Source organism: Ictidomys tridecemlineatus, chromosome 1 (assembly GCF_052094955.1).
Source record: "Ictidomys tridecemlineatus isolate mIctTri1 chromosome 1, mIctTri1.hap1, whole genome shotgun sequence".
Taxonomy (NCBI): Eukaryota; Metazoa; Chordata; class Mammalia; order Rodentia; family Sciuridae; genus Ictidomys; species Ictidomys tridecemlineatus.
The window spans coordinates 34,373,888-34,386,145 of NC_135477.1; the positions used below are offsets into that span (position 1 = coordinate 34,373,888).

The 12,258-nt window shown below is 31.7% G+C and overlaps 1 protein-coding gene across 3 annotated transcripts in view; it reads right to left on the minus strand.

Moving 5' to 3' along the window:
* Hectd2 (HECT domain E3 ubiquitin protein ligase 2) overlaps window positions 1–12,258 on the minus strand; it is a 65,776-nt gene that overhangs the window by 7,003 nt on the left and 46,515 nt on the right. For all 3 annotated transcript variants that reach the window (XM_078038176.1, XM_078038167.1, XM_078038187.1), the window contains 5 exons: window positions 9,762–9,869; window positions 8,806–8,938; window positions 5,695–5,783; window positions 1,939–2,097; window positions 427–501 (listed from right to left, as the gene is read on the minus strand). In XM_078038176.1, the coding sequence (XP_077894302.1) occupies window positions 427–501; window positions 1,939–2,097; window positions 5,695–5,783; window positions 8,806–8,938; window positions 9,762–9,869 (564 nt within the window). The remainder of the gene's footprint in view (window positions 1–426; window positions 502–1,938; window positions 2,098–5,694; window positions 5,784–8,805; window positions 8,939–9,761; window positions 9,870–12,258) is intronic.

The window sequence follows — 12,258 nt, forward strand, 5'->3', positions numbered from 1 at the left end:
TCAGGCGGATACACTTAGGATCTATGCGGATCACTGTAATTTCTATCTCCTAACTATTGTAAGAACAGTGAAAATGAGAGTGTTTTGGTCTGACCCATCAGATTCAACTCTTAACTTCTTGTGTTGATGTTACAGGAGAGGCTTAGTTTTGAAAACTAAAAAACCTGGAGACAGTAACTGAGTAAAGGGAACATGTAAAACTGCCTAGCTGAGTACCTCATTCTTGGTGAATTTTCTTTAAGGACTTTCACTGACTGCTTTACCACATGTGTCTGCTTCACTGTCTCTACCAGGTTAAGATCCTTTCAGAAGGGGATTGTGATGACTAATCCTTGTTCATCTTTTCTAACAGCAAGTGTTTAGTAACAAATAGCATTTTTCATATATGAGTTAATGGCTAACAAATAGCTATATGCCTATTAGTACCTGGAATGTTGAATAGAAATCTTCTTCAACATTGCCTTCATATGATAAGAGTTCAGTTAATCCGTGGGCCAATTCCTATAAAAAGAAATCTATTATCTATCTTTTCAGATCAACTAGTATTACCTTAAATAGTTAAATAGATCTATCATAGTTCACTTACATATGAGATAAAAGAGTAAACTATTTCAGATTTCAAAATAAGTATTTGAGATGTATTTTCCAGGATACAAAATGCTTGTTAATGATTTTTACCATCCAAAGGCTTAGGAAAACTCATTATAGACCATGTAAGAAGAAGCTATCCAAAGAAACCATAGAAGTGTAACTGCAGGATCTATTCCTAAGTAGCAAGCAAAGGAAGCATTCCTCTACTGTGATTTCCAGCATAACTCAATGTTTTATTCTGCACTGCTGCTTCTTTCAATATCTTTTTTCTTTTCATACTGAAGATTGAACTCAGGGGCACTAAACTACATCCCCAGTCCTTCTTTTTTTTTTTTTTTTTTTAATTTGAGACAGTTTCTCACTAAATTGCTGTGAGTCTCACTAAATTGCCCAAGTTGGCCTTGAACTGTAATCTTCCTGCCTCAGCCTCCTGAGTCGCTAAGATTACAGGTGTTTGCTACCACACCTGGCTTCAATTTATATTCTTATTAAAATCTGCTAATGTCTTATGATTCATCTACTAAACATAAAATATGCAGTTTACATGTTAAGTAGTTCATACATTTTAGTTACTATGCCCTTCTCTCCCAAGGAAAAGTTCAGAAAACTGGAAGAAATATTTTCTTATATTTTGTTATAACTCAAGTTATCCATGAGTAAGGACTTAAAAATAGAATGAGGGGCTGGGGTTGTGGCTCAGTGGTAGTACGCTTGCCTAGCATGTGTGAGGCACTGGATTTGATTCTCAGCACCACATACAAATAAATAAAATAAAGGTCCATCAACGATTAAAAAATATTAAAAAAAATACAATGACTGACCTAATATTTCTGAAACATTTTTAAGTTTCATGAAAAAATGAGTTTTATTTTTTAAATTATTAAAAAGATAAATAACAGAATGGTTAGAATTATTTTATATACTTTACACAATACATTGACCATACAAATCTAAGGTGGTATAGATTTGACATAACTGTCATCATTTGTCTTAATTATTAAAAAAGACTATCCCACTGTTTACATAGAAAACTGGAGCACAGAAAGGTTAAGTTAAATGCAAATTCATAAAGCTAAAAAGTGAAGAGACTGGATTCAAAAATCAAAAAAATCACTAGTTCTGTGATTTCAAAGTCTGTTCTATTCTGTAAGAGCTTAGGCATGCTGCAAAGTGATGATGTGTTTCTGTAAAGAAGGGGGAAGCTATATGAAAAAAAAAAAGATGAGTTTCCAAAAGTAGAGGGAAACAATATTTAAGAATAAAATAGCACTAGAAGGAGAAAGACTGTTTAGGTAGAAGAGACATAATTTAGCATTAAGGGACTAGATGTCAGGCATGTATACTTACAGGCATAATTTGACATAAGTCGTCAATGGCAACACTGCAGATGCCTACTGGTGTATTTTGATCACTAGGAACGATGGGAGGGCTCAATAATTTCTTGTAACAGCAAGGAGGGAAACGAATATCCAAGGTGATGCTGTTATAAACAGCTAGTCCCATAAGCTATGCATACTAAATGTTAAGCATTAACATAAAATCCATGACAACAAATGAGTTTTGAATTATGCAACAATCTACTTTTTACATACTTCTTTCAGATTCAACACGGATGTTACAATTAGTCCCACATAGTTCCTTTCCTCTCTTTCACTTATTTTCCCTTTATTTTATGTAATATAACTCCTTGATTATCAAAAGTCATGTATAAAGGAGGTCTTCAATTGATAGAATGTAGTGATTTCCCTGGAAAAGCTTATTTAAGATTATGATAGACAGCAACTTCAGACATTTCTTTAAATTATTTAACATTAAAGATTTTCTAAATTTAAATAAAGATGTTGGTGGTTTTATAAGTAGCAGCAAGAGTTTATTCAAGACTCACTGCAGAATGCACTACTGATTTTAGAAATGGTTATTTAGGCTATTTTAAAATTAAATACAAAACATGTGAAGAAAAGAATAAGCATATGAATATATACACACTATTGATAAGTTAATAGGGCAAGTAGTCTTCTACAGTAAAATGTAAGAAGAAATTGTTACTTGAATTTATCAGTATCAAAATTAAAAAAACTCAGATGTTATAAACTTTGCCTATTTGTATTTTAGCTATTAATTATGTGACAAAAGTAACTTACCCATTTGCTGAAAGAAGGGTCAAATTTCATAATATTTCAACTGCCAATTATTACATAAAGTTATTTTAGAAGTAATTCATTTGATAGACTCAAAAGGAAATTTAAACATAAGGCTGAGTAAATTATTGAAAGCAAATACTGAAAGACTGATAATATTTTAATGTGTTACGACAGAATGAAGGCTCATAATAACATAAGAAATAGCTATTCCATTTCATAAGTAACCATATAAATACAGACTGATTAGGGTGTTGAAGGAAACAGATATTGAAAATGTATTCTAATACATTTCTACAATTATAATAATAGCAACAATGACTGCCACAATAGTATAGTTATTATTAACTACAATATTACAATTATTGATTGTAATAGTTATTATAATCTATTATGGTGATGAGTTCTAAGCATATTTTCATTTAAAATTTAAATATTAGGGCTGGGATTGTAGCCTCAGTGGTAGGATACTTGCCTAGCACATGTGTGGCACTGGATGAGATCCTTAGCACCAAATAAAAATAAATAAATAAAATAATGTCCATCTACAAACTAAAAAAAATATTTTAAGAATTTAAATATTATAATCCTGAGTGGTAGGATGAGGCAGGTGAGGAAGTGGGATTATAGCATTTACTACAGGGCACTCTCATATGCAGACACAGCATAGCATTTCATTTCACACTCAATCAACCTGCTCTGGTTGAAGCAGGGAAGGAGATGGGGTAATTTTTTTGTTGGAACCTCTGAGATGTTATACAAATAGCAGAGTCTGGAAATGCTATACTATACTATATTGCCTCCTCTCTTGATTCCAATGTCCTTTTTGATAATAGACAATTCTAGTTTTAAAACAATGATATATTATAACTTTCCATGTAATCTTCAAGGCATTTTACAATTATTATTGTAGGTTTTATTACAATATTAATTGTAAATTCCAAGGTCTTACCATATTTAAAAATAATTTGTAAAAGAAACAATACCAATAGAACAAAAAAATCTTTGGTTCTAAAATTAAAAAACTAGATATAATAGAACCAAGTATTTTTTTTTGAATGGTCATGCCTATTACATCTGAATTTTCAGGTCTTCTCACCTTTGATAGATGACAGATCTCCTAACCACTGACAGAACCCTAACTCACTATCATCTAACATTTTTCTTATTTTCCAATAGTATCACACTTTTGGGGGCATCAGTCATGCTTTCTATATGTTTCTGTGTATGTGTGATAATACACATAATAAGAGTATAATTTTAGGTTTAATTGTGTAAACTGGAATATATGACATGTAAACACATTTAATATGCTCTTTTGGGTAATAACTAAATAAAAACTAATCTAATGCAAAAGAAGATTAGCAAATTCATGATTGTATCTATAAAGCACTATTTTAAAAGTGTAATAACTAAGTACTTTATTACAAGTATTAGAAAGCCAAAATATCACCCAAATTAAGTTGTAGTATAAGAATATAAAGTGTGACAATCACATATATCAGGAAATTTAAATTGGTCTTAGTGTAGTGAGAAGTACCAATGATTGGGGCCTCCAATGAAATTGAAACACATTCACCAAATAAGTACTGTAGGTAACAGAATAAAGCAGTCTAAGAATTGTTAAGCTTTCTTCTATATCGTGAAGCTTAACACTCTGGATGTTTAGACATGATAATATATACAATTTTTTTTAGTATTTATTTAGTTTTCGGCAGACACAACATCTTTGTATGTGGTGCTGAGGATCGAGCCTGGGTCGCACGCATGCCAGGTGAGTGCTCTACCGCTTGAGCTACATCCCCAGCCCTATACAAAATTTTTAATTAAGCTTACTATCTCAATGTGAGGTATTTTTTCCCTGCTACCTTTTCTTTCATTTGACCTTTAAATTTCCATATACATTCCCCAGGATTTATCCCAATGCATGCAAAAAAGACAAGACACTCAAAGTTCTCAATAAGATGGCTCTTAATTCTTTTTCCTTGTAGTATCTTTAGTAATTCCCATTGTACTCACTGTTCTGTAATAAGCCCAACATAATTCAACCTTTTTTTCTTGCCATCCTCTCAGCTTATTATAATGTCATACTCTCCCCAGTCTTCTGGAAACCAAATGTGATTGCTCCTTTTAAAATCTCTACCTTCCCGGGAGGAATATACTCATTTTTTCCTTCTCAGAACTCCTTAGCACTTAATGTACATGGCCATTTGACTCTGAGGACAGTCTACCTTGCACTGGAGGTCATCTGTTCATTTAGATGGTAATCTTCTAAGGTAAAGAATCTCTCCTTTTTACCCTATAAGTCTCTAGTGCTTGCTCATTTATTTACTCTTCCCTCCTTTCTTTCATAATTGTATTCTTTAGAATTTAAAAAGTTAATGTAGAAGGCATCTTACTTAGTCTCCCCCCTGTAGGAATGTCCTCCACAATATAACTTCTAGAGACCAGAAAATGAGATATGGATTTATAAAATTTTAAAAACACTACCAAATACTACCATATGCTTTATACATTCCTATTATATTCACTTTTTAAGGATTTCTCCCTTATATCTCAAGATTTGGGGTTTTACAGAACTAGATTTAATTACCACAATTTCAATTTATTAAACTGAGTGATATAAGCACAAAATGAAAGAACACAAAAGTATTATAAATGGAAAATACTTTAATTTTTAAAAATGTTTTAAATTTCTGATAATTTAGATTATATATAAAATATATAATAGCCCATTTTTATTTTGAGTAAGAGTTTTAGAAAAAAATCAATAGTTAGCCATTCTTTTCAATTAACTAAGTCTGATGCTATATAGCTATGATATTACATGTAGTAAAGATGACAGAAAAATCTATATATCTGACAAGAATGTTTAATTTACTAAAAGAACACTTTTCAAAAATAAATAAAATCTTTCAAAATCTCTTGTCTATTAGCACCTCCTAGTGGAAAGTTTAAAGGATACAATTCCAACCAATCGGAATTCAGAATAGTTATCACATTTAAAGCTGCTAAACCAATGGCAGTGTGAGTCCTTGTGATATGTAAACATGCCTGAAAAAAGAAAACACAGTTCTGTTCACATGATTCCTTAAAACAATCGAAGTGGTTAAAATGTACATATTATTGATTAGAAGCAAATCATTTTAGCAATTTTCTTTTACATACCATCTTTCATCTAAAAACTCTATAGATTATTTAACAGACTATATATTTGCAAATCTTGGTGTGTGTGTGTGTGTGTGTGTGTGTGTATAAATAACAATATATGGAGAGGGCGTTTTACTGTTCATTGGTATCTTGAATTTAGAATACAAGTGGGATAAAAAGATAAACACTAAATTAAACAGATAAATTCATAAAAACTATAGTTTTAGAATTTTAATTATAAAGTATGATCAAAGTAAAATGAGGATTATCCAGAGATTTCAATTTGTCTGTCATTTATTTCCCCACTACCAGAAATATCTTATTTATATATACATGTATTATATAGAAAATACAGAAAATGATATATACATAATACAGAAAATATAGAAATAAAGAATGAGAAAACTACTAAAAACTCTCCCTTGAAAAAACACACTTGACAGACATTAAGGATTATAAGTGAGAAAAAGTTTCTTCTCAGCAAAAGAAACAATATATGAGGTGAATAGAGAGCCTACATCCTGGGAGCAAATTTTTACCCCTCACACATCAGATAGAGCACTAATCTCTAAGGTATATAAAGAACTCAAAAGCTAAGTACCAAAAACATAAAAACCCAATCAATAAATGGCCCAGGGCCTGAACAGGCACTTCTCTGAAGAGGATATACAATCAATCAACAAATATTTGTTCAAGATTATACATTTTATCTTCATTGTCCAATATCCTATCTTCCATGTGGTTTACTCTGTTGGTGATGCTTTCATTTGAGCTTTTAATTTGGTTTATTGTTTCTTTCATTTCAAGGATTTCTGTTTGGGTTTTTTTTTTTTAGAACCTCTACCTCCCTTTTGAGGTGATCTTTAGCTTCTTGGATTTGTTTATGTAGCTCCTTGTCAAAGTGATCTTTCACTGCTTATATTTGCTCTCTTATATCTTCCTTTTTCAAAGAATATTTTATATTATGTATATCCTGAACTCTTTCTCTGTATTTTTTTCTGCTATGGCTGCCAATGATTCTAAAGATGTGGTGTCTTGATTTGTTTGTGGTACTTTCTTCCCATGTTGCTCATGTGTTTTCCTTTCCAGCTCTGTGGGTCTGGGGTGTTATTATTTTATCCTATAGGTTTGTAGTGCTCTTGTAGGGTCCCAAGATCCCTCCTAGCTTCTTAAACAAATGGTGCTGGGAAAACTGGCAATCTATATGCAACAAAATGAAATTAAACCCCTATCTCTCACCATGCACAAAACTCAACTCAAAGTGGATCAAGGACCTAGGAATTAAACCAGAGACTCTGTATCTAATAGAAGAAAAAGTAGGCCCTAATCTTCATCATGTGGGATTAGGCCCCAACTTCCTTAATAAGACTCTTATAGCGCAAGAATTAAAACTAAGAATCAATAAATGAGATGGATTCAAACTAAAAAGTTTCTTCTCAACAAAAGAAACAATCTGTGAGGTGAACAGAGAGCCTACATCCTGGGAGCAAATTTTTACCCCTCACACATCAGATAGAGCACTAATCTCTAGAGTATATAAAGAACTCAAAATGCTAACCACCAAAAAACCCAAATAACTCAAATCAATAAATGGGTGAAGGACCTGAAGAGATACTTCTCCAAAGAGGATATACAATCAATCAACAAATATATGAAAAAAATGTTCACATCTCTAGCAATTAGAAAAATGCAAATCAAAACTACTCTAAGATATCATCTCACTTCAGTCAGAATGGCAGCTATTATGAAGACAGACAATAATAAGTTTTGGTGAGGATGTGGGGAAAAAGGTACACTCATACATTGCTGGTGGAACAGCAAACTGGTGCAGCCAATATGGAAAGCAGTATGGAGATTCCTTGGAAAACTGGGAATGGAACCACCATTTGGCCCAGCTGTCCCTTTCTTCCGTCTATACCCAAAAGACTTAAAAACAACATATTACAGGGACATAGCCACATCAATGTTTTTAGCAGCACAATTCACAATAATTAAACTGTGGAGCCAACCTAGATGCCCTTCAGTGAATGAATGGATAAAAAAATTGTGGCATATATACACAATGGAATTTTACTCAGCAATAAAAGAGAATAAAATCATGGCATTGCAGGTAAATGAATGGAGCTGGAGAAGATAATGCTAAGTGAAGTTAGCCAATCCCCAAAAAACAAATGCCAAATGTTTTCTCTGCTATAAGGAATCTGACTCCTAGTTGGGTAGGGATGGGGAGCATGGGAGGAATAGAAGAACTCTAGATAGGGTAGAGGGTGTGAGGGGAAGGGAGGGGGCAGGGGGTTAGCAATGATAGTGGAATGTGATGGACATTATTATCCAAAGTATATGTATGAAGACACGAATTGGTGTGAACATACTTTATGTACAGAGATATGAAAAACTGTACTCTATATGTGTAATAAGAATTGTAATCATTCTACTATTACATATTTTAAAAATAAATTAAAAATGGATTACAGGTGGTTTCTCTAAATAAAATTTAAATTTCACATGCTCATTTTTCCTAAAAAATTAATTCATGAATTCCTATTTCTTAAAATGACTCATTATTTAATGATTGGGACTTCAAATGCTAGTATAGCAGAAACTACAGCTTTGTTTTTAAATTTTGAATGTTCTTTATTTCAATAAAAAATTAAATTTTCATGCATCTGGCTTATTCAGGAATGGTATGGATATTTCCTCATAAATGCATACTCTTAATCTTGACACATTTTTGTAGGATACCCAGTAACATAACTAACGTTTCAATCACCAAGTTAGTCAATTTTTTAAATGTAAATTAAAGTTCTTAAATAATTATTCAAAATTTATGACTGACAAGTTTATAAAATATTGATTAAAAATAAGGGTTACTACTTGATGCTTTACAATTATGAAGAAACACTGTTTATAAAAATTAAATCCTTACCATAATCTGGATGAAAAATCTGCCGAATTAGAAGAAGAAACCACTCTTTAGTCAAGCCACCCATATCCAAACCAGCTTCCCCTACAAATGTAACTTTCAATTTCTTTTTCAAGTCCGCTCTTTTCCGGGTTAACTATTTGAAGAAATTATACAGTAGAGGAAAACAAAGGTCAGTGAAAAGGGAATTAACTTTTTAAATTCTGGGAATCATGTTAGGCAGTCTTCATCACAAAACCCCACCCATCCATCCAACAAATCTGCTCAACCCTGTGTAAGCTAGGTGTTGTTCTTTTTTTTGCAGAATAGAAAAATGAGTTAAGAGGTTAGATGTTTTGCCCAAGGTTACTGCTTCCAAGTATCATAATATGTCTCCAAAATTTTAAGTTGGCAGGCTACAATATACAATAACTCATTTTGTTTTAACATTCCTTTAACATTAAACCTTTAAAAGTCATGTAGCTAAATCAGTCATTATCTTCTAATAGCTACATGAAGGTCTGGCTGAAATATACATGCAGGAAACTTTTATAATGTACACACAGGCAATCAATGTTTGTTTGAATCTGAATAGGCCCAATATTCCTTGAAAGGTCAGACCTGTAATTTCATAGATGAGTAATCTGAGGCCCGAAAAAGTTAAAATGACTTGCTAATACTGAATCAGCAACAAAGATGGGTGGGTCTAGAATTCAGATCGCATACTAAGAAACATGAATTACTAACTTAAGTGTTCCACATTGAACACTTTTCTAGAGAAGTAATAAGGAAATATTAAAATAAGTATATAAAAAATCAATATAAGGTTTATAGAGAACTAATTTTAGGTATAGTATCAAAATTTAAGGAAGCACCATCAGTAGAAATAAAAAAAGTTTACCAAGATTTTGGTAATAAATAATACTGTAAAATTTACTTAAAGATTTAATCAATTAATACCATTTTGTAATAAATTATACCTCATCAAGCGAATCGCTAACCAGATGTGTCCGCCTTACTTTCATATTTAGAAATAACATATTCATATCAGGTCTCTGTCTTCGAGATACTTTATCCACCAGACTTTGCTAATTAAATAGGAAAGCAAACATTTTCACTTTTACTTAAAACTATAATTTCATTTAAAACATTTAAACACATTAGTCAAAATCACTTAATTCTTATCTATTCCACCTCTCAAACAATTCATGAAACCAGTTATACACATTTTGATTTGTGAAAATGCCTTATTATTATTTTATGTTGGAACAGTGATAATTAAAGGGGGCCCAAAATAGAGGACGAAAAACAATTTTCCTCCTATGGTAAGGAATGTTACTTTATAGTTTCCATATGTCTCATTTCTTAAATACCAAAGTTTTGTTTAATAAATATAAACATAAAATGGGAACATTTGAAACAATATATGCACTTCTGACTATACACCTGGATTTCTTAAACTTTTTCAGACATTAAATTTACTCTAAAAGCACAATTAGTATACTTTTAAACAGTAAGTGGTCAACATTTATTAAGACCTTAACAATGTTTATAACCTTGTTCTAATAATTCTACTTCTGAGAATTCTAAAGATAAAAATATTTTATTTTTTAAAAAATATTTTTATTAGTTATTGATGGACCTTTATTTATTTGTTTTTATGTGGTGCTGAGAATCGAACCCATTGCCTCACATGTGCTAGGCAAGTGCTCTACCACTGAGCCACAACCGCAGCTCCTAGAAAATATTTTATTTCATTAGATGTTCAACACAGTATTATCCTTAAGAGTAAAACTTCAGAAATATCCTAAGTATATATCTACTTGATAGACTATAATAATGCAGGTATTAAAAAATAATGGTCATAACAACTATATAAACAGTACAAGGAAGGCATATCTGAATAAAGTAGTAAATAAAACTATGTGTATAATACTATTTCAACCCTGTTGATTTTTAAAGATAATATAGGGAAAAATATCAAAATATAATTTATTAAAATGTTAACAATACTTATGCTTGGGTTATAGAGATATGGGTGATTTTAAAAATCCATTTTTAGGAGTTTTCAAAATATAAGCACTGAGTATATAAAAACCAACACATTAAAAATGTACACAAGGGGCTGGAGATGTGGCTCAAGCGGTAGCGCGCTCGCCTGGCATGCGTGCGGCTCGGGTTCGATCCTCAGCACCACATACCAACAAAGATGTTGTGTCTGCCGAGAACTAAAAAATAAATATTAAAAATTCTCTCTCTCTCTCTCTCTCTCCCCTCTCTCACTCTCTCTTTAAAAAAAAAATAAATAAAATAAATAAAAATGTACACAAAGCTATATAAATGTTACTTATCATATAAAAATCTACATGCATATATATTTATCTACCTAAATAATCTTTATCAGACTACTTCATATTCTTTGGTAACAATGAAAATCAAATATTTTTTTGTGCAGATTAAAGATGAACATTTCAAACACTTTAAGTTCATATGGTTATTTACTTTAATAAAATTGTAATACCCTAAATCTATATGATTTGACGTTACTTATGGTTTTGTAGATTACCATAACAAGACCAACTAATTTAGAATCTTTTCCATTGCTCCAATATCCAATCCTAAAGGCTTAAAAGCCTTTTGCTTCTCTGGTTTCTCCCTTACCAAAGAGATATATATTCCTGGGATAGCTGTGCTGTGGACCTTTTTCCAGGAAACTGTCCTATACCTAGTTTAGCTACTTGGAAGCTATCACAATGAAGATACCTAATATATAAATGTATTCTAGGATGGTAATAGCAGAAAACTACTATTTAGGAATAGTGGCTACTACTTAGGAATTTATATTTCCTAGAAAATGCTCCAAATGAAAGAAACCTAACAATGGTAGAATTCTAGATAATCTGAGTGATAAAGTTGTTTTTAGGGGAGCCCTCTTTGCAACTGTAGACTGTATCATATAGGCTCTTGCTCATACTGACTACCTATAAGGCTATCCTTGTGTCAAAAATAGTTATCAGTCACTTAATTCCCAGTTGTATGGCAGTTTATAAGTTAAAATGTTGGGAAAAGTCTGTAACAGATAATGCCATCTGACTCTTCAGTCTCTATTCATTTGCTTTCATGCTCTGTGATAGACAGTCTCTGACTATACCTGCCACTCTCCTTTTAAGAAGATATAAAATCCACAAAATGACATTTAAGATCTTAAATGTGAGTGACATAAAAATGCTAGATATTTAGATAAACTTGTAGTTCTTTAGATTTTTCTTACAAATATAAAAATTAATAGCCCAAATTGAAAAAGCATTAAAAAGCCCATGACATTGTACAAATGCAAAATGAGTGATACAGATTAATATTTGAGCCAGTATCTACCCAAGATCAAGTAACAATTCTGGTGCTAAATATACTGTTTAAACTCAATCTTCAAGGGGACAATGTGACTTTGGAACTCCTTTGGAAGGCACAGGCAATAAA